The 24,734-nt window shown below is 27.3% G+C and overlaps 1 protein-coding gene across 4 annotated transcripts in view; it reads left to right on the top strand.

Annotated features, from left to right (window-relative positions):
* Slo2 (slowpoke 2) overlaps nt 1-24,734 on the top strand; it is a 152,575-nt gene that overhangs the window by 109,663 nt on the left and 18,178 nt on the right. For all 4 annotated transcript variants that reach the window (XM_072889080.1, XM_072889079.1, XM_072889078.1 and 1 more), the window contains exons 5-15: nt 4,963-5,037; nt 6,885-6,968; nt 7,320-7,414; nt 14,795-14,978; nt 18,286-18,450; nt 18,821-19,041; nt 19,640-19,837; nt 20,259-20,485; nt 21,047-21,583; nt 23,758-23,919; nt 24,546-24,699. In XM_072889080.1, coding sequence (XP_072745181.1) covers nt 4,963-5,037; nt 6,885-6,968; nt 7,320-7,414; nt 14,795-14,978; nt 18,286-18,450; nt 18,821-19,041; nt 19,640-19,837; nt 20,259-20,485; nt 21,047-21,583; nt 23,758-23,919; nt 24,546-24,699 — 2,102 coding nt within the window. The remainder of the gene's footprint in view (nt 1-4,962; nt 5,038-6,884; nt 6,969-7,319; nt 7,415-14,794; nt 14,979-18,285; nt 18,451-18,820; nt 19,042-19,639; nt 19,838-20,258; nt 20,486-21,046; nt 21,584-23,757; nt 23,920-24,545; nt 24,700-24,734) is intronic.

Raw genomic sequence — 24,734 nt, 5'->3', positions numbered from 1 at the left:
TTCAAAACCAATCTCTAAGTGTAACACGCGATGATGTAAATTTTCTTAAGAGTCTCTGCGTATATATTGTATAATAGATACGATAAGAAATAGAAAAAAAGAATTGTTCACTTTATAATTATTCACGTTTTGAAAAAATTTATTGAATATTATATATAATCTTTTCTCTTCTTAAAAACAATAACAAATAAATAATTTCACATTGAAATTGAATATTATACACATATTTAATTATACTAATTTATTAAAATATTTTTTTGCGCGACTTTTTTCTCATCGTTTTTATTATGAAAAATTCATTACGAGAAACATTTTTATTCCACATTCTAGCTGTAAAAAAATTTAATTTCTAAGCTAAAATTAAGTCGAGCAGATATTAAATCCATACTCTTCTCGTTTTCAGCATATTATCTTAAATTGCATCCGTCGACACGCTAGTTTATAAATCTCGAAAGCGGATATTAATCATCACGGAGTTCTTGAAAAGCTTTATTCAGTTATCGTCTGGTGGGAATCTCTGCGGAGCTACAAGCTACATTTGCGTTTGGTACAATGAATATAAAAAAAGGGCGATCTGTCCGCAGAGACTTTTTATTAAGAAAATTATCTTTATGTTCCCAATAATATTCTAACACAGATGTCTCATTGGAACACGGTCGTTGTATCGCTAATTTCTTTTTCCGACACTGATGATTTTCTTTCATGAGAAAATAAGAGCATATATGGGAAACAATAATGCGGAGAATTTAAGATTTTTATGTGATTGATAGGACCAAAAGATATCTTGTTAAATAATATTAATATTATATAATAACCACATATTATTTATTCATATCACTAATAGAAAAATAATAATAATAAGGAAATAGTATTATAAATAAATTATTTAACGATCTTTTTGATAATGATTGTTTGACTAATAATAAGAGTAGAATCAAAATTATTGTGAATTATAATTTTCTCTGAGAAAAGAAATGTGTAGAAATTTTCTACACATAAAGATAAAAATTTTATATTAATATTATAAATGTATTTCGGAAATGTATTATATAAACAGACTTTAATTAATCGAACATTTCTTAATCAAGTCGATTTCGGGTTATTTATTTGAATTTATATTTTTTTAAATCTTTTTACACACATAAGTATATCATCTTTTTGTATATTTAATGATATTAGAAACTGCTGAACAAAATTATTATTTTTCAAGCTGTGCCGCGTATAAAAGTAGTAGTCTATGTAATATTAAAGACCAACGTGTCAAAAGAAAAGCGAGTGGCGCAAGATTTATGTTTTTCTTGAGATTCTTTACTCGCGCCTCAGTCTCAAAGGCTTTGTCTGCAACATAGCGACGGTGATTGCGTTCGGAAGTTGATGCATCTTGAAGTCAATATAGAAAATAAGTTACACAAAGCAGATTACAATAAAGCTATTTTCCTAGATAGGAAAATTGCTTCCGTGAGGTTTCAGCACAACATACTTCATTTAAAATGTAAATGGAGTAACAAAGTTTACACGATTTTTTTATTAAAAAACTTACGCTACTTTTATTAATTATGTATTTAAATTATTTATTTGTAATTTGTAGAGGAAAGAGTGCATTCTAACGTTAATCATATTTTTCTCAACAAATAGTTTACGTATACATTATCATGATTATTAACAGTAACAAAACAAAGTATGCAACTTCTGTTATTAAATAAGTGACAATGACGTCTATGTGTAATGTTAGTAGTTTATTCGAATTTATTATTTGAAAGTTTATTAAATAAAGTTACATATACCCGTTAAGAAATTTAAAACGAATATATTATCATCGTCGGAGAAAAACAAATATGTATGGGAACAGCATATAAATGAAAATTTATTTGTGGACTCGAAGAAATCCCTCGGCAGGATATATCAGCAGATTCTGCGATCCTCTCGTAATGGTTTGCACGATGTCGTCGAAATCGCTTGGGGTGCAAATACGTATATCTACATATATACCGGCTAATCGGACATATTTTTTCCAAAAAAGAATTTCAATCCGTTTTAAAGCTAAACTAAAGGATTTACAGCGAAGAAAAGCGAATCCTAGACTAAAGTAATTCGATAAAGACATCGTGTACCTCGCGCGGAAATTTTCGTTATAAATTTTTATCGTGTTGAAGGAAAGGGGTCAAAGAAGAGAGGAGTAGGATCGATGATCGTTTAGGGTACTTTGCGCAACGTCATTGGTCTGATTGCATCAGTAGACTGCATCCCTTGCGGCTTCTATAAATCAGTCGTTCCGCTTGTAGCAATTTAAACGTAACTTAATTTTGTTTATAGTGAAAGTTAAAGATTGTTATATGGAGAAAAATCTACGAAAATTCGAAATTTTTTATCTATGAAAGTGTCATCGAGAAAAGTAGTTGCTTGTAATGGCATGTACTTAATATATTACAATATGCATCAATGGTAGAACGTAAAAATCTAGTAAGTTAATAGGAGTTAATTTTTCATCAGTTAATTGTTTTATTATTATAACAACATATTATAATAACATAAATAATTGTCGTAAATTATGTTTTTCAATTAAAATTTAATAAGGTGTATTATATTTTAAATAAAAATCCTTAAATTTGATCATTTAAAAGAATAGGAGAAATAGTCAGTGAAATATATGATATTGCAGAATAGTTTTCAGGTATTTATTTCTATCTAAATGAGTATTTAATTATAACCACAACAGTACGCAATTACGTTTTTTCTGAAAAAAAAAATCTGATAAAGGGACAAGATTAATAATTTAGTTTCACGGAAAATATTTATAACATGAAAGCAATTTTTCAAGATAATTTTTTTAGATAAAGAGAAAAACTAGAATGACATTGTTATACATGTCGTGAAACTAATGCATTTATTATATGTTCGTTTTGCTATTTAAAAAGCTGATAGGAATAAACTTAACACATATTCAATCTCTATCGTCAAGTTGCAGCATGGTATACGCAATGCTGATTGCTGTTGAATATTCCGTGATAAAACAAGATGGTAATTAGAAAGTATTTCAAGACGCGCCATTATTTAGAACGTTGCATAAATGAATATTGTTTAATAGTATTTGTGTATGTGCTGTATGCATTTCTCTTAAATATATATAGTATATAAATTATATATAGAGTATATAAATTTATTAGTATATATTAGTATATAAATTATATACTAATATATAAGTATATAAATTTAGATTATTTTATAATAATATTAGTATATTAGTATATAAATTTAAATTATTTTATATAAGACAATGTTTAGACTTTTATAAGTATTGTGATAGTGACTATAGTGAAAATTTGCCATAATAAATATCCATAATCAAAATTTTGCGATCATAATCAAACTTTTATTAAAGGCATTTAATATTACACATAGATTTGATATAACAAGATATGTATACGCTGTTTGATATAACAAGATATTACTATGACAAATGTAATGTATTACAATGCTAGTAATTTATTCTTTAGCATATATCCTAAAATTCCAGTTTTTCTGATATTTTCGTTGTATACATATTTGTCGTATTTTAAATTATGATTTTTTAAATGAATTTATATATAAAAATCAATTCTTTTCAACAAAAACTTATTTGCACATGTCAATTTTTTACTTTTTAATGTATACCTATTTTTAAATCTATTTAAATATCATTTTTTTTAAGTCTTTAACTGTTTAACTATTAAATTTTTCAAAAAGTTTTATTACAATAAAAATGATTTAAAATATTAATTTTTAACTATGATTTTGTTATTTTTTTGTTTAACAAAATATAAAAATATAGGACAAATCTCTAGAATTTAAAAATCTTATCTTTTAATTCTCTTTCTCTTTCTCTTTCTTTTTCTCTCTTTCGATTATATAAAAAAATTAAAACAAAATAGAGAAGAGCAAATAAGATATAATTGTAATATTCTATTATAATAAATTATATAAAATTTTCAAAAATTTTGATAAACAATACGTTAATTTGGCGATACGAAGTGAGATTTTTATTCTTTTCTCGTAAGAAGATTCTAATATAAATATAAATGAAGGACACTTTTTGTCCTAATTAAGATCTTACTTTTTAAAAATGTGAAACTTTTATTAGAGTAAAAAGTCAGCAGTTAACGTCAAAGAGACGTATAATACAATGAAAGGTCGCGGTCTATGCAAAAATGTAATATGCACATTCTCGGTAAAGTGCACAGGAGAAAGTAGTACATCGAGGCAACAGTTCCGGCGGACTGACGATGAGACGAAGTTTCTGATTTGATTACGCTCGTATTCTCCTTTTCTGTCTTACGACTAAGATTAATTAGCACTGGAGGTAAATAATATTTTTTATGAAGCACACGATTTTACAAGATATAACTTCCGATTAATTCTTTTAACGTAATGCCTATTTACGTTTTTACTTAATTACATTAACTTATAAACGATCTTAGATTCTCTCTCGTTTGAAGTTTAAATAAAGTACCGAATATATATATATATATATATACATTTTTTCAAAGAAGTAATAATAATTAACTAAATTGTGTATTTAACTATTAATTATAGGTATTAATAATATATATATATATTAATAGTATAATTAATTAATAAATTTAAAGAGTGATCCAGTTTTGGAAATATATATATTATAGATGTGCTGTTGATTATTGCATTCGCGTGTGCATATACATATATACATATATGTGTTTTAAACTTGCTGTTAATCACGCAAAATGAGGTTATAACAAATAAAAAGAAACTGTAATTAAAAATATAAAAAATCAGAAGGATCTCTCAAATTTATTATGTATTAATGCGCGTTTGTTTTTTCTAACATTTTTACGAGATTAGAAAATGCAGGATGGCGAAGCGCACGTTTACTTTTGGAACGTTATTCGCAGTTTCTACTTTGTTAAAATTGTCACTGGGTATGTTGAGCTGTCTTCGTAATGTTCACAGGGAAACGTCTGGCAGCAGCTTCTGTCTTTCCACTTCATCCTGGAATTAGTCAACACAATCCCATTCACAATCACGGTAAGTTCTTAAGAGAATTAAGAGTTTTTATTTTATTTTTAGAATTTTTATTTTATACAAAAGGCAATATGTTGTATATAATATAACATATAAAATTTTTCGGCTTTTATTATATTTACATCAAATTTCGTTTGCTTGCATATAAAAAAGTATCAAACTGCTGATTTAAACAAAAAATTTTTTATATAATTTTTATATAATGTAAATTAAAATATACAAAATAAAATTGTAAATTATTACAAATTTCTTTTAATGATAATCACATAACGATTCTGGTTGCCTTTGTAACTATCAATTTCTAACTATCAAATTAAGTTAATGGCTTTATATGTGAAAACACTTTGAATTTTGTAAGCCATTAAGAGTCAATGGTATCAATTTTTAATATATTTATTTTTAGCATTATCTGTTTATTAACATAAAATAATGATTTTAGAATTATTACATAGTACATTTGATTTAATTGACCGGTTATTGAGATCGGTTAGGAGTTAAAATAATATATAAAAGATATAAAAAAAATTTTAATAATATATGTATTATAAAATATTTGCGCATAAAATTATGCACAAACTTTACTTGCGACAAATTGTATAACAGCTATGATGTATCGATTTTTGCATGTCCCATTGGGAATAACCTTTATCTCACAGTGGACAGTACATAATGGACAATACGTTATGTGCATTCGCTATTGCGCTTTAGAATTAAATTAACTTAACCTCATTAATTTTGGATTACGCGGTGCCATTCATATGTAAAATTGATTATGTAAGTCGATAGTTTAATTCCCGTTTATAACATCTTCAATATAATAAAAATGTATGAAAGATAAATTACTTATTAAAAAACTAAAATATTCTAAAATTATATAATAATATTTAAGAAGAGTAAATATCATTAATTAACTTTAGATTGCAACATGAATAATATATCTTTATAATTCTTAGATCTGTTTATTATACTTAATATATTCATTTAATATATAATATCAATTATTAGAGTAATAATGATTTTTAAGAATATTTTCTTAATTGAATATATATTTATTAAAAATTGAAGAAATTATTTAAGTAATATTAAATATTAATAAAATAATGTTAATATTAAAATATTAATTATACATAAGAATTATACACAAGAATTTATTTTGTAATTTTTCAAACTCTATCTTCTTCACTTTTAAATCTTGACATTGAAAGAAAAAACGTGACATTTGAAAAACAAAATTTAAAAATATGTAATGTAAATTAAAAAATATGTATGGATAACAATGTATATATTGTCTCTAAATTATAGCCAATTTTTATGAAAATAGTGTGCACAATCTTGCTTACAAAAATTTTATAGGAAAATGTACGTGCTACCATTAGTCTTTGATGCTGGAAACAGAAGCAAATTCAGGGTTAAGCTATGTAGATAGCTGCATTTGTGTTTACATTAGAAATATCTATGACTGACTGATGACAGACGTAGTTATATATGCTCACCATGTGCATCCTCACGAGTTCAGTTTGCAAACCACAAGCGAATATATGTTCAATTAATGAGTCGTCAATATATATTACTGAAATTCAAGAAAGTTAAACTTTTCATATACATGATATTCAAATGGCACGTGTTATTTATTTATAAAAAATTAATTTATAAAGCGATTAAATTGAAACAATTGTTAATTAAAACAAAAAGCTACATTATTGAGAAAGTAGAATATAATTAAACAGAGATAATTAATTTTAAAATAAGTTTGCAAAGCATTGCATGCATTAAATATGCAATACATTTATTACAATTTATAAGATAAATGGTAGACATGAAGATAATTGAAGACATTGATATGTTTGCAGTTATTATACCCACCAATGAGAAATTTGTTTATTCCGGTGTTTCTAAACTGCTGGTTGGCAAAACACTCGCTGGAGAATATGTTCGTAAGTAGCTTACCAATACACTGACCGTATACTGCAATTTATGTCAAATTTGAAGAACAAAAATTGCAATTTTTTGCCTTCAAGAAAAAATAAAAAAATCTTTGAAAGATTTGTCTTGCAATATAGGAACATAATTTGTTATATAATTGTAGTTTTAATATCTTAATAACTTTTTCGGTCAGCTTTTATGAGAAAAATAAAGAGTCTAATCATTTTTTTAAAATTGTTATATTAATGTTTTCTTTGAATTTTAATTTTTTTTATTCCTTTTAAGGACGAAAAATAGTCTTTTTTTAATATTGTCATTTGACAGTTTGCAGTTAATGTAATTGTTATAATGGTAATTTTCAGAACGATCTACACAGGGCGATGCAGAAATCCCAATCGGCATTGAGTCAGCAACTGATGATCCTCAGTGCTACGTTACTGTGCCTTGTCTTTACTAGGTGAGTGCTTTCAAATAGAATAATTTGTTATATAATCATACTTTTAAGACTATAATATTCCGGGATTATTATAAAAATTATTGTTATTATACGTATAATTTTTACTCACGTCCTCTCATTTTAATATACAATCTATATAAATTGTATATATGGTTCTCGTGTACTTGCAAATCACAAGTGATATTATTCATTACATATATAAGTGATACAATATTTTAATTTTATATTGTTTTTGTTCAAATATGTTTAAAAGATTGAAGTTGTTTAATATTTTAAAATTCGCGAATTGATCAAATTGATAAAAAATTCTATAGATAAATGATATGACGACAGTTTTAGAGCATTACATAATAAATCTGAAATTATTTTGTACATTATGTATATATGTATATATTAATATATATTCTAAATATATTAATATATTACTATATTAATATATTACTATAAATATATACAGGGTGTCCCGGAATATCCTTAAGAACTCTCGTGAACAGGTAGGGCACAGTATACTGAGCAAAAAAGTCTTATACCATTTTGCAATTTTCGTAATAATTATTAAAATATTAATTAAAAACGCTTAGCGAACAATATTATACATATCTACAAGATGTCCGGTAATAATCACTTCAACTCTCTAGGGCAGATAGAGCAGATCAAACTGGACATAAAAGTTCTCTATTATTTTGCGATTTTCGCAATAATTATTAAAATATTAATTAAAAACGCTCAGCGTATAAGCGCGCGCCGCATATAGCGCTCAGCATACCCTGAGCGTTTTTAATTAATAGTTTAATAATTATTGCGCTAATTGCAAAATGATACAGGACTTTTATGTTCAATTTGACCTGCTCTATTTGCCCTAGAGAGTTGGGGCGATTATTACCGGACATCTTGTACATATGTATAATATTGTTCGCTAAGCGTTTTTAATTAATATTTTAATAATTATTGCGAAAATTGCAAAATGGTATAAGACTTTTTTGCTCAGTTTACTGTGCCCTACCTGTTCACGAGCGTTGTCAAGGGTGTTCCGGGACACCCTGTATATATAAGAATGCAGCTTTTACAAACCATGTTTTTCTGTTCATATTAATTGTTTACTAAACGCTGTTAGCTGTTATTGAATTAAAGACAACATTTATTTTAGTAGTCATGTATGATTATTATGTATGGCAAACTTATTAGTTTAGTATGATTAAGTTTCTTGAAAGATATTATTATAGGAAAGTAAACTTTAATTAGAGTCAGTGTAAATATTTAGCGCACCGTCAAACGTTTAATTATTAAAGTTTTATTGTGATAATATATATATATAAATCTTAATTATTTATCTTAAATCTATTAATTAGCATTTATGTAAAGGAAAAAAACAATAGTTAATTTCTTTTTAATTTTAATATTGCCAAAATTTTAAATTTTTATTTACTATTATAAATGATTAATTTTTTCATTTGAACACACTTTTTTTAACCAATTTGAGTATCTCGAAATCGTGTGCATTTAATCAAGTGATAGTTGCACGAATAACACTTATGGAATAAAATTAAAGTAAAGTAAAACGCATTGTTCGTTTTACTTTACTTCAAAATATATTCTTAACGGGACAATTTAACTTCTCGAGAAATAAGTTCCTATTTCAGAGGAAACTAATTGAAGACTATTTCTAACACCCTCGAACTTTTAGTCAATTATCAGTTATAATGACTCACTGTTCTTTTGATTCAGCTATAAATAAATTATTTAATTGCAAACTAATTGTGTATATATAAAAAAATCTGTTTTATTTTTTTATATTTCAAATTTTGATACATGTAAAGGAATATTTACACACGCAGTGATGGTAGCAATTTTATGAAAGTGTTGGTTAAAAGAAACTGTTGTTAATTGAAAGATGAATTTATGGTTATGTGTGAGGTTAATAACAATCAATAAATATTATAAAATATTTTATTTGTAAGCGGATTCACATTTGAGAGGACGATATTAAATTGACATGTCCACGCAAATATCAATTTTGCGTTTCCATATTCAATCAACAATAAACCGCGACGATCAGTACTATCCTCTTCGTTATTAGAATTAATGAATTACGATAAATTGTCGCGCGCGTGGCTATTTCTCTCAATATTGCTCTCATTTGTTTTATTTGCATTTGATTTCAAAGCCGCACTCAATATTTCTTCTGCGTACATTTCGGTACAATAATTGAAATGTGTTAAACAATTCTCACACACATCGTTGCACAAACATAAAATCAGATATACGCAATTTATTAGAATCCGATTAAGAAGAGATGATTTTACGAATAAATTTATATTAATTTCCCGAATAACGTAACATAATTTCATATGCCGTATGCAGTACAGTAATTTCGATGATTCAAATAACCTACAGTTCTAAATAATTACTAAATAATTTGTACGAAAAGAGTTGATATTAATTCTCATCTTCTGCTTGTTATACATATATAAATTATTTTGCTTACGACGATAGTAAGCAAAATAGTAGAATATTTTTTTTAATAAACTTATAAATTAAAAAATCAGATTGAGACTGATAAAAATTGATTTGCAACACTCAGTTATCTATTTTGATTTTTTGCTTTCATGAAAAAATTATTTTATAAACCAAATCCTATTTTTAATAACATAATTATTAAATAAGCATTTATAATTTAAACAAATTTAATTGTAAATAAAATTATTATAAATCCGAAGTATGTTATTATAAAATATTATTATTATAAAATTATTATAAATCCAGAATGAAGAAGATAAAAAAGAAAAACATAACTTACGTACATTATTGTTCCAAACTCTATTTAATATGAAAGCTTCATAAGAAGACATGTATGCGGATAGTCGTGAATTGATATTTTGCTGCAAACTTGAATCATGACGCCACCGTAATGAAGTTTTTTCCATCATGGTATTCGTGGACGCGTTATTTAAGTTTATACAACGAACGTATTTCATTTGCCGGTGTGCGAGACTTATTGTATTATCCGAATAACGAGAAAAGTTTCCGAGCCGCAGGAGGAGTTCGCATTTACAAATCCAGGCCGTGGATGACTGTCATTCGTCTTGTTTAATCTTCTAATGAAGTTGTATCTATAAACGACAGAGAAAAAGAGAGAGTTCAGATTACAGAAGTATATGAGTCGTTTGCATGTGTTATCTCTCTGCAATTTAGAGCGTTTCAAGAGTGCTTGCTTGTTTTCAATGCACATTAAAAAAAATCAAGAAATCATAAAAATAGTGATGTACAATTTCAATGACAACAAAATGCTGTTGAAATATTAATTCTAAATAATTAAAACATGTAATTTTACAATTTCCTCTAATTAAGACAAGTTTTGAGAACATATTTTTTATAAAAATATATGTATATATACATATACATATATATATAATAGAAAATATGTTGTCCAAACTTGTCTTAATTAGAAGAAATTATAAAATTACATGTTTCAATTATTTAGAATTAATATTTCAACAGCATTTTGTTGTCATTGAAATTGTACATCAATATTTTTACGACTTTTCTAATATGCATTCAAACAAACAAACACACACACACACACACATATATATATATATATATGTATAATTTGATCAATTTACTGAAGATATCTAGTTAAAGCAAAGATTCAATTTAATATATTTACGGTAAACATAAAAATTAATCAATAGAATGATATAATACGAAAAAGTTGTATTAAAAAATTTTGAAAATATTTTCTTTACTTGAAATTTTAAACAAAATTATCTGGAAAATCAAAATTTTCCAGGGAATTTTTTTACAAGATTTGCGGAGACATCCTGAATAAGTTCAACATACAGAAGGGATTAAACCACGAATTATTACAACCAGTAGCTCTATAATGCTAGAGACGAGAAAATGACGAAACAGAACCTGATCGACCCAGATCGCAATGTGGGACAGATGTTAATAAATAATCGCGCACCGGCTTGTGCAGATGGATTGGTATCATCATCGATCGCGGCGCTTTATTATTTACGGTGTGATTCTAGAGCGGCGCACTTGCTAGCTCGCCCTTGCACAGCTATGTTATCTACGACAAGGACGAGCGGGTAGATCGTAGTATGCGCCGTGACGCGACGATGCGGCGAATCTACGTCACGGTGTAAGCGAATAAAGTCGTCGCACTTAAAGCTGAGATACGAAGAAACTAGGGAATAAAACGAATTGGATGGCTTCATGACTGTTGACAGACGTGGAGAGACATTAATTATAATATAAACATACATTGCGATTTATCAGAAATAAAATAAAAAGATCTTAAATATCCATTTTTTATTTTTAATACATAATATATTAATTCTTAAATCATAAATCAATATCTAGAGATATAGATATAGACGATCATGAGTTTTTAAATACACTTATCAAAAAATAAAATAAAAGAGGGGATCTTAAATTCCATTTTTTTATTTTTGATATAAAATATTAATTAAATCAATATTTGATGATAGTACTAGATGATCATGAATTTTAAATACATTTTTTAATTTGAAAAAAAATAATCAAGAAAACCGTTTTTCTCTCTTTTTGATATTATTTATTAGAGCTTTTTTTAATTTTTTATTATTTTATTTTATTATTGAAACAAATATATTTTTTTATTGTTATTTTTATTTGTACATATATATATTATATGTATGACTAAATTGGCTCAGTCGCGGAATTCACGCAATTCTTTTGTTAAAAATGTTTAATTATTGCCTTCGGTGAACAGGTCATTTGACTTTCGTGTAGTAAATGTAGTATGCAAGATTATAATTTCAATTGCACGCTATGCGCTATTGCATTTGCAAACTTAACTACTGATCAACGTCAAACACCCGATCACTTTCACACAATTAATTTTCATAAATTCCTTATTTTAATAAATTATGCTTTATAACACTTTGAGATTTATTTTGTTATAATGTCAATGCAAAATAACTAGCATAAACTAAAAACCTCTATAAATTTAAACTTATTATTTTTATTATTATCTTACAAATCAAATTAATTTTTATACTTTTTATTTTTCGCATATTTGATATTTTCAAATTTTGAATATTTAAGAGAACCAGGGTCCTTTGATGATCTCTGAAAGATATTTTATCTTTTGAATAAAATTTAAAATTTCATTTTATTTATAAAATAAAGAAACCTTTGAAATATGCACAATTTTTTAGCGACTTTTTCGATGGATAGTGAAGAATTCATCTTGACTACGTCATTTGTTTCCGGAAAATAATGTTTGATTGAATTGGAACCGTCACACACACGTGAACGAAATTCGTTAGCGAAATTCGTTGCTAACAAATAACACTTGGATTGGAAACAATAAAAATTTTAACGAAAATGTGTAACTTTATTATTTGTTGTTCGTACGAGAAAACGTAATAAACTGACAAACCGACTTTGCAGATAAAAAGTTATTTTTCCTTTTATGTCAGTGTAATGCTTTTTCGCGTTGTCAGCAATTTCCGAAAACACATCATAAAATAAATTTTAAAAGTGCATACTGTGATAGTTTAATTATTTGAATAATTGTTTAAGTATAATATATTTTTTCTGAATACACAAGTTTATATATATGAATATTTACAACCTTTTTACTATTATAAACAGCTCTTTTATTATTAAAATGCAACAGAAATTCTTTGTTCTTACTAAAAATATATAATAATATGTTATTATGTCTAATGTGTATTATATTATTTAATTGCAATAATTTAATAAATAATTAATAAAAAACTTGACAAAAATGATAAGAGAATAAGGTTATTACAATAATAGGTGTTACCGTATAAAATTGTCTTTATGTATTGTAGAATACTAAAGATTATAATATAGATGTAAAATGATTATTTGTTAATTATTAATTTTTTCACAACTGAAGACTAATTTCGTCGTAATATTATATATATATTTTGCAATAAAAATATGCTGCATATTTATATCAATGCTGTATACATATATGAATGATTTAATAGAATCGATCTATCTATTGTTAATTAATGTGCGAAGGTATGTTCGACTATGACTATAACGATATGTCGAATGGGAACATGATGAGATGGCGCGGACTAATATAGAAAGGAAGAGAGGAAAAATGAACAAAGTGCACAAATATACACATCATATAGATATAGAAATGAGGCCACATGCATAATGGATGTCAGCCGTTTAAACGCTGTCCGGTATACTTGGCAGTGGTTTTCTCACACAACCCATGGATTCAATCTCTTCCTGTTCTTACACCATTACATCAATTTCCTTACGATTGAACAGTGAGGGTGCCGCTCTATCTTGCTTTGAATGATCAAGCTAATTGTGGATTCGTTTCATTACGGCAAGAGGCTTCGAATGAAAAATCTCGATGAAAGAAAAGGAGATTCTCTTTTGTGTCGTGTAACAAATTTCTTCAATCAGAGCGAAAATCAACATTGGATATATTAAACTGATGCTGTAATTTATTACGCTAATTTCGAGTGGTTTTTGCAAATCTATTAGGTCGTATATAATGCGTTAATTGAGCTGAAAAGAGAAAAACGTTTATCAATTATGTATAACTTAAAAAGAGCGATCAAAATTAATAATTGAATAATTAATTAAAAGATCACATACGGAATAATTTCTCGAATAATAGTGATGAAAGTGTATAATGTGATAAAAATGTACGTGCAATGACGCATTATTTTAAGGATCAAGGAGAATTTTAAAATTTTGCTAACTCTACTATTATGTAAATGTAAAAATCATATGCAATTCTCACTCTCTTTCTCTCTTGTTTTCTTTTTTTTCTCTTCTTTTTAAAGGGCAATCAATATCTTAACATATATTACATACATATGATGTGTATAATTGGAAAATATATAGAGATACATGATTTAGGGTGATTTAGAATATTAGAAATAAAGATTTTCTATATTTCTTTATAATAATGATTTTATAACAATAAAAACTTTAGATTGTTTTTAAAATTTTTTATTCACAAAATTAGGAAATTATTTTTTGAAATTTTTTTATATATTAGAACTCGACACACACATACATACGAGACTGCAATAAACAACAAAAAAAGAAATTACATATCTTGAAATCATTAATGTCTTAAATTAAGATTTGATGACATTGTGTTCTATCAGAAAAATACCCACTGATTCTCGACGGCTTGCAATTATACAGACTACATTGTCTGCAATGCGCCATGACTATAGGAAGCCTGAATGTTAGCTGCAATTTAGCAGTGTACAACTCTAGACAATGTAGATTTATATTGAACATACAAAATGACTACAAACTGCCTTCATGTGTTCTCATAGTCAACCTCTGATTGATCCGATGAATTTTCTGCTTTAGCGTATGCGGGATCCAGCACTTCCAAAGAGCGGGGCACAGACATTTGAATCTATTTCAAAGCACGTACTACGTAGTAGTGACATTTTCCACGGTAGGCTATGGAGATTTCGTACCGGACATTTGGCCTTCACAACTTTACATGGTCATCATGATCTGCGTGGCGCTCATAGTATTACCAACGCAGGTGCGTATACATTTTTATAATAGAGGTATGAATTGATAAAAACGTTATTGATTCATTATATTTAATTTATTAAGTTCAAATTTGTTTCTGATTTTTATGCTTATTTTATTGTTAAAAGTAAGAGATCTAAAACATTTGAATTTGATTATATATTTCTGTATGTGTGTATGAATTAAACATTTACTTTATTTTATTTATTCAAAGTATTCAAATGATTATATATTTCCTTTCCGTGATGAGATTATGATCAATTTTATTCTTGTGGCGTGTTATTTTTGCCGTAAATAAAATATTAAAAATTAAAATTTGTTAAATAATACATATATTAGAGATATATACATGTATTAGAAATTTTAGTATTAGAAAATTTTAAAAACTTAAGTTGTCACTTGAATAAAATTGTTATGATAGTCTAATAATCGTTATGATTGATATCAAGCATTTAAAAATAAAATTTACTAGAGACGTTTGTAGACAAAAACTTAGTTAAGACTTGAAAAACAAGAGAAATATTATTAAAAATGGCTTTAAATCTTTTTATACATTTACTATTGAAAAAATGTTATTTAAATTATTAAATGTTATTAAACTATTAAAAAATATTATTTAAATAATTGTTATAAATTTTAATGTTTACAGATGATATAATATACATATATTACTTTTAATAATTAAAACTAAATAATAATAAAAACTAAAATATATGAAAGACGCACGCGTAGCTGTACTGTATACTAGTGATTTAAAAACATAAGAAAGATTTTTTTATGTGAATGTGTAATGTATATATATAGTGATTCTCTGATAAATAATTCAAAATTTAGAGAATTTATTAGTTTTTTTAAGATTAAAATTTTATTAACTATAACTATTTATTCGTAAAAAATTACTAAATTGTACTACAAAATTCACGTAAAGATATCATCCTAAACTCATGTTCATCTCGTTTAATACGAGTGAGTCGTAGCCGTTTCAGTTAATGTTCGCCTCATAGATTTTTTTATAGGCGTTATTTTGATCACGCCGTAGGGAAGCTCATAAATGTACCGAAACAGGGCTTGTCTTACTGGCCATATTGCCACGCGGTTGACCCTTGCCGTTTTACGAATATTTATTATTCTATTCGGCCATTAAGCATATAATACTTTTATTTTTTATGTAACTAGCTGAGAATATACGATTAAGAGAAATTCTGTGTCTTTGTGTATATATAATCGTAAAAAAAAGAAGCGAAAAATATTCAATACATAATGTATAATCAATAAAATTATGTATGAAATATTAAATATTAAAGTAGCAAAGATGTGTTTTTGATAAGTTTAAAGGTGATCTTTATTTAACAAAACGTTTTTAGTACAAATTTAATTACAAAATTATTTTGCATTAAAAGTGTACTTTTTAATTCATTTTTCGCAGTTTAAATAAATAATAAAACGTTATTTAATTATACAAATTCATATTTTCACGGGTTATTTAATTATCATTTATATATCGACAAATATATTAAATAAATGTATTCAATATATTCAATATATTTAATATATTAAATATATTATATGTCAGATTAAAATATTGAGGCATATAATATACGCGATCAAAAAATCAGAAAAAAACAGAAAATCTCTAAATTAAATCCAAGTTAAAAGTCCAATTCAAAAATCTAATTTAAAAATACAATATTGCTTTTAATATTTTATTAGTCATTCTCTGTTCTTCGTAGCATTAATATTGTTCTCATTTTATCTTAATTAATATTGTTTTTTATATCTAGAAAGAATCTGACTTTGATATATTATTTATGTATACACAAATCGCAAAAAAGAATTATGAAAGAAATGATAACTGTACAGTTAATAAAAATATATATTATTTCTAGGATTATATTACTGCAACTTTTTTTTTGTAATCGCACATTGGTATCAAGAAAACTTCTTACAATTCCGGGACTTTTATGTTACTATACATTAAAACTTTATTATGCATATATAGCAACGTATATGTTGTTCATGTACATTACTTCATATTTCGTTATATAAAAAAAAATGTTTCTCTGGATTTAATATTCTGCGTGCAAATAATCACACGTACATATTAAAATTTTATCACTGAAAATTTTTTTTTGATTAATAAAATATTTAAAATCCTTTTAAGTGTATTTAAAATGCTTTTAAGAATAACTTTTAGAAAAAACATAGATTACTCATGGAAAATTAAATATCTAATTATTAATGCTTGGATTATTTTAACACTTTATATTTCGTTATATAGAAAAAGGCTTCTCCGAATTTTATTTTCTGCGTGCATGTAATCGCATATTACATATTAAAATTTTATCACTGAGAAATGATATTTAAAATTCCTTTGCTTAAAATGCTTTTAAAAACAATTTAGAGGAAAACACGTAGATCAATCATGGCAAGTTAAATATTTAATGATTAACAGCTGAATTATTTTAACGCTTAACTAGAATTCGATCAGCCAAATAATATTAATTGCACAAAGCGACAAGGGCAACTCGTGTCTACTCATTGTCTGTTGGCGTCGACTGATTGCGCAGCGCTTAATACGGAAAGCCTCGTGATCGCTGTAATTTGTCTGTCAAATTGCCTGCCAATCGCATACGAGATACGTACCATTTGTACAGGTCAACACGATGTGTCAATCCTCCTTCTCTGTCGTCTCTTGTGCTTCCGCTTCCGATTAAATTCCGGTTTTACAATTAGACGACAATTAGATGAGAATGTATAGTTATTGAGAGATAACAGAGAAAAACAATTTAACATTCAAATTTGTATCTAACAATAAGAAAGAGGATATAAGAATTAAGTCTTTAAATGACAAGCTTAAGAGAGCAATTTAAAGTTTGTAAATAAAAATTATTTAAATAACATATGTAAGATGTGTTAACTAAGAATAAGATCTTGTTTATACTAACAATAAGATTATAATGTATTTATATGCAAAATAGCAAGATAATTATATATTATGTTAATTAAAATTAAAGTTATGTTTTAAAAAATATATATCGAAAGAAAACATTATCTGGAAATAATAAATAATGAAAGAATAAAGATATAAAGAGATGATTTTATAAATTTATCAATACAGAGGATTTCTATAATATTGTAAAATATTTATTATAATATTGTACTGTGTTATTTAAAATCAAATAATGTTTTCACAGATATTTGACTTGTCTATTAATTCCACAACAGACAAAATATAGAGGTTTCGGATTTGTCTCATTATGGTTCACGCAGACACATTAACCGATTGTGTAATCGTTATCTCATCACATTGATTGCAGTTCGAACAGTTAGCTTTCACGTGGATGGAACGTCAAAAGCTGGGCGGCTCGTATTCGTCGCACAGAGCACAGAGCGAAAAGCACGTGGTAGTTTGCAGTACGACTTTGCAAGCCGATACTATCATGGACTTTCTAAATGAGTTTTACGCCCACCCTCTGCTACAGGTTAGACGACAAACGAGAATTACTTTCTGTGAATATTTTATTTTACACCAAATTACTTGTGATTTTATAAAATGTTTTTCTGGAATTTTTGATCTTATTTTTAATCATTAATTAAAGTAACTGAGGTATTTAATTTCGAAACGTCGTTTGAACTTAAATTTAATCTTATAGGTAACACATTCACGTGAAAATTACCAGTTTAATTGAATAAGATTAGAAATAGAATTGTTGCTTATAAAAATAATAATTTTAATTTTTTTTATTTTATTAATTAATTAAATTACATATATAAATGCATTTGTTCAAGTTTATTATATCATTCTTAACATTAATAATCAATAATAAGCTGAATATAACGATTACATAACAGGATTATTATGTGGTGCTTTTATCGCCGATGGAACTTGATACCACAATGCGAATGATCCTGCAAGTGCCGATCTGGGCACAGAGGGTGATTTACATACAGGGCTCATGCTTGAAGGACGGCGATCTCGCGAGAGCGAGAATGAACGAGGCGGAAGCCTGCTTCGTGTTGGCAGCGAGGAATTATGCCGACAAGACTGCTGCTGATGAGCACACGATACTAAGGTCAGGAATCGATGAAAATGTTTAAATTTAAATGTTTTTGCCTCTTATTTTAACCGTCATTGAAAACTCGATTTGATCACTATTATTTTTGCTGCCTAATAAACTTTTTCTTTCGCAAGAAATAAACGTGGAATAATCCTAATATTTTGTCTGACAATCTATTTCGCGAACTTCGAATCCCGTTTATTTAAGTTTTTTTCTGAATATAAATAGAAGTCAAGATTCCTCGTTAATTGTGATCGTTTAAACTTTCTTCACTTTTGAATATAATTTTAAAGCATAGTTTACTTAAACGCATAACTGGTTAAATATTGTAACATAGTTAAATATCTTAGATATTAAGGTAGAAAGATTAGATAAAAAATAAGTTCGAAAAATCTAGTACTTGAGTGATGAAACTTTTCAAAATTCACAAACTTTCTTGTCAGACAATTATAGAATGTAAATGGATTATATATGTATATAATGCTTTAAGAGTTCAAACAATATATTCATGTATTCTTGTTTATATAATATTTAACAGAAATATCTTTGATAAATTTACAGCGCATGCTGTTTATTTACGTAATTTAAACTAAATTTAATTGGATTATTGTAGATCGTGGGCGGTGAAAGATTTCGCGCCCAATGTTCCTCAGTACGTTCAAATCTTCCGTCCGGAAAACAAGCTCCACGTGAAGTTTGCGGAGCACGTGGTTTGTGAGGATGAATTTAAGTACGCTTTATTGGCAAATAATTGCACGTGCCCTGGTGCATCGACGTTAGTCACCTTGTTGTTGCACACGTCCAGAGGACAGTAAGTTCTGGTCGCAATCTATTTAAAGCAATTACATAACAGATTGAACTGCGCTAGTATTACACAAGCAGTTTTCGCAGTACAATACAATCATGTGGATTATTTCTATATTTTAAATATATATTTAGTTTTTAATTTATTTAGTTTATTTAACACATATAAATATTAATTTTAATTTATTGAATATTTATTGAATATTTAATTTATGGAATAATTATATGAAATGAAATTTATTTTATAATAATAATAAATTTTCTAAATTTTCTATTGTGTATATATGAGATTAAAATGGTTAGGTTAAATAATATAATGCAATAAAATATATTACTTTTGCTATTACTCCATGTAATTACATTGGTCATAATACATCGTATGTCGCATGAAGACCGGAAAATTTTGAATGGAATTTTCCTCTTCGTAGAGAAGGTCAACAGTCACAGGAAGAGTGGCATAGACTATACGGTAAATGTTCCGGCAACGAGATTTATCACATAATTCTCGGTGATTCGCGCTTTTTCGGGGAATACGAGGGAAAATCCTTCACATATGCATCCTTCCACAGTCACCGAAAATATGGAGTTGCGCTTGTCGCAGTCAGGCCGGCGGAACTTCCGGAGTTTTATGAAGATACTATTCTACTGAATCCTGGTAATTCTGCTACGCTCGGTGTCTCTTTCTTTCTCTCTCTCTCTTTCTTTTTTTGACATTGTCCAGTTATTCACTTCTTGAATAAATGAAATGAGATTTATTTGAAATTTGGATTTTGTATTTTGTTTTATATTATATCATTTTCTGTCAAGTTGTCGCGTTATGTGCTGTACCAACAGTAAACTTTCTACGTATACATTACTTATAAATTACTTGTGCAATATATATGATCTGATTTTGATTAAATAGAGAAAAATAATTTATTTTTATGCAGAAATTATTCTGAAAAATAATTAGTTATAAATAAAAAAAATGTTAAAAATATTATAGCCATTAAAAAATTAAAAAATAAAATATTTAAAAAAATATTATATTAGAATATTAAAAGAATATTATAACAAAATATTAAAATTTTAAAATAGAATATTATAATTAGAAAATAGAGTAGAAATAAAAGAATCAATAAAAAGAAACAAGTCACTTAAATTACGAGTGAAACATATTATCTTTATAACAAAAGGTCACCACGTTTGTCAAAACTGCGTAAATTCTTATGTGCAGGACCACGGCATATAATGAAAAAGACCGACACTTGTTACTACATGAGCATCACCAAGGAAGAGAACTCTGCGTTTGTGGTCGCGAATAACCAGAGCGGCATCACCGGCGAAGGGACGCAGGTAATCGTCGAGACAAAGGCAGACACGACGTCTGCGAGCAACGGGTCGACGACGAACACCACGACGACCAACACTACAACGGTGACCATGAATTCCGGGGCAACGTCAGCGACGACGACAACCACTACCACCACGACAATATCGACCAGCTGCACCGTCGGTGGTGGCGGTGGCGATGGGAATGGTACAGCAATCAGCAACGGTGCCGATACGCACCAGCGATTTTCCAACAGTTATAGCGTTGCGCTGAGCGAAACACTACGCAGACAGGAGACCTGCACGGGGCCCCGTACGCAGGACCGGCCGAACGGTCCTCAAGGTCACAGGGCCCCGTTGCCACCGCAGGTTATTTTGCAGGTCCTCCCTAGCACGCCCACACCAATCCAACACCACAACTTACTCGCATCCGATGTCCACCGTGAGTGTCGCATGCGCCTCGCTGCTTTTTCTTCTTTTTTATCTTTTTTCTCTTCTTCTTACAATTTACTTCTATCTCTTTTCTTATGTCAATTCAGCACGGTATTAGTCTGTGAGATCGCGCCTTTCAGATATTGAATAAATTACTAGATATAAATTAATCAATAAATATATGCTCGCAAGATTAAAAGTTTAGAAAATCTGATTTTAAGAAAAGTTTAATTTATATGTTTATATAAACACGTATTTGATAACTTTTTGCGCGATCTGTTCAGGCTTGATTGATGTATTTTAATATCAGATTTGAATTTTTTAGTATTTATTGAATTTACAAAATTTAGCTCTTTGAAAGCCAGTATATTCACTTTAAATTGATATTTTTTTTGGAGATTCCTAAGTGAAGTTACCACAGCGCTAAAAAGATTTTGGAGCAAAAGGATTTTAGAGTGAACTACTGGACACAAAGGGTTAATAATTCAAAAATAAGCACCTGATCAATTGGTATCAATTTGAAAATATATAAATGTTCTTTATTAGAGTAATTTTTTTTTTGGCACATTTATTTGTTTTGCACTAGTAAATATTATTGCTTAAAAAGTTGTGCATAACGCTTATATTTGTTAAATGTTTAGATTTACTGCAACACACATGTACACATACATAAGACACTATGCTTTCTAGCTATAAATATAAGATTGTAGTAGATAATTAATGAAATAATAAGCATGGTTTCTAGAAAAGGAAGAAACGATTTTTAGCGCAATTTCTAAATTATTAGTTTTACTTTTTTTAATTGAAAATTTTACTATTATTATTACTATTATTAATTTCGAGCATGTTATAATTTTGTTTTTTGGATATTAAATTTCTGCTTATTATAAAAAGCTTATATATTGCAAGTTTTATATTGAGATTTTACCGATAAATAACTTAAAATTAAATGAAGAATTTAATAAAAAAAAAATATTATTTAGAGATTATAATTAAACTCAAATAATTCTGCGATTTAAAACATCTTTGCAACTAATTCGCAAAGTTGTTTCAACATCACTGAATAGTTTTGTACATATGTCACATTATAAAGTGAGATTAAATGGAAGAGACTGAAGATAATAACACGTGTTGAATCACACGCACGATAAAGTCTTGATGTACAGTGTTGACTGCAGATAACTTCGAATGCCAAACCGTTTCTTCCTTTTCATTCATGTCTTTTGCGACATGGTTTATACTTGCACGTCACTATGTACGTGTAATCTGTCTATATATGCTACTGTTTATGCACCATTCAGCATTCGTCATAAATGGTCCTCGATAAGCGCGGTTGAGTAGAACGCTGTGAGGCCGAATAGAAAACTGCGAAGCATATGCTATAGCCTATAGTAAATATTTTTCCTTGCTCGCTTCATTGCACATTTATGCTAAAAAAATTGAATTAAATTATTGTATAGATTTGCAAAACAAAGTTAATTCAATAGACGATAAATGATATTTATTTTTAATATATAATATTAAAGAAATAATTTGGATACATTCAAAAATACCCAACTATATGAATAAAAATAAAGTAAAATTAAAAAATTAACTAAATTAAAAGCAAATTATTGAGAAATTATTAACATTCTTTAATTAATTAAAAATAATTAAATAAAAATAAACTAACATATTTTATTAACAAATTTTTCTATTAAAGTTTTCTGTTTAAATTTAGAGAATAATTATTGTTGTAAATTTTGAAATTCTGAAAAAATTTTTTAAAAATTTAAATTATATTAAAGAAAAATTTAAATATATCAAAGAATTAGTAATTAAAAATGCATGAATACTAGGCATATTGTATTACTTTATATTAAAAGTGAAATACTGTTTTTTTAATTATCATATATTTTGTACAAATTATTGTACATTGAATTTTCGAAAAACTACTGTTTCTAATATTATTGAGAACATAAATTATTTATTTGTAGATTAAAAGACAAAATAGTATACGAAACAGTATTTCTTTTTTTATTAAAATTTCTTTCTTGCTTTCCACCCCAGTATATTTTTCTTATTCATATTTATTTATAGAGATGTTTTCCTTTATGAGAAACTGCAACTTTGTAGCATCAGTGAGTATTTAAAGTTAAATCTTGATATTAGAATCACTAATCGCGATCGACTTTATTGTTGCAGCGACTTATCTTGATCCTGGAGGATTTGGAGACTCGAAACAATGCTTGAAAGAAGGAGGATCAACACCACAAACACCAGTCACGGGTAATCATCTTGATGTGCCACGATCTCTTGACCCGAATCCTAATCTATTGAGTCCAGAAATTCTAACTCAAAGGAGAGGTCAGTTGTTATTTTTTATCATCCAAAATATAATCAATTTAGTCTCATAATTACAATTAGTCTTTATTATCCAAAATATAATCAAAAAGGCAAACAAATAAAAGTTACGCAAATAATTAATTTCTGTTATCATTTTATAGTTTATTTCTTGAAAATTTATTTTAGTTTTTCTATAAGACGTTACATTTCCTAAATTTAAGAATTTTTGAAATAGATTAAATTGACAATGCACGCGCGAAAATAAAACTTGTTTTAAAGCTTACGTGGAGTTTAAAGGATAATATCTACTGTGACATAATTTCGTTGAAAGTACTATTCTGACATTTGACACACTTTTGTGTATAGAAGTTCGAAGCACTTCTAGTAACTAGTTTTTCCGACTTTGGAAGTTGTTTCTACAAATAGGATATGACTACTTTTTTTATCATTTCTAATTATGTGTTTATATATATTATAGAATCTTAAGAAAAAAATTAACTATTAAATTAACTGTGCTTAGAATATACAAACTATAATTTTTAATATTAAATACTTTTATTCTAAAGTTTTTATAAAAAATTAATTTAACTGATTTGGTTAGATAAAAGTATCGATAAAAAACGAAACTTCCTTTTGTTTGCAATCAGGAAGCAGAAGACCGAGTATTCTACCAGTACCGGACATGCTGACTAGCTCGACGCTGCATTTACCTGGCCAAGAATCTTTGGACCACGACGCTGATGAATCTGAAGACGAAATGGATGACGATGTCCCCTGGAGATCGCCAAGCGAGAAAATCGCGTAAGTATGTTTTAATTTTCCTCGTGATATACATT

Source organism: Anoplolepis gracilipes, chromosome 3, assembly GCF_047496725.1.
Source record: "Anoplolepis gracilipes chromosome 3, ASM4749672v1, whole genome shotgun sequence".
NCBI lineage: Eukaryota > Metazoa > Arthropoda > Insecta > Hymenoptera > Formicidae > Anoplolepis > Anoplolepis gracilipes.
The sequence above is the reverse complement of the archived record's forward strand: the minus strand, read 5'-3'. Positions and strand labels throughout refer to the sequence as shown.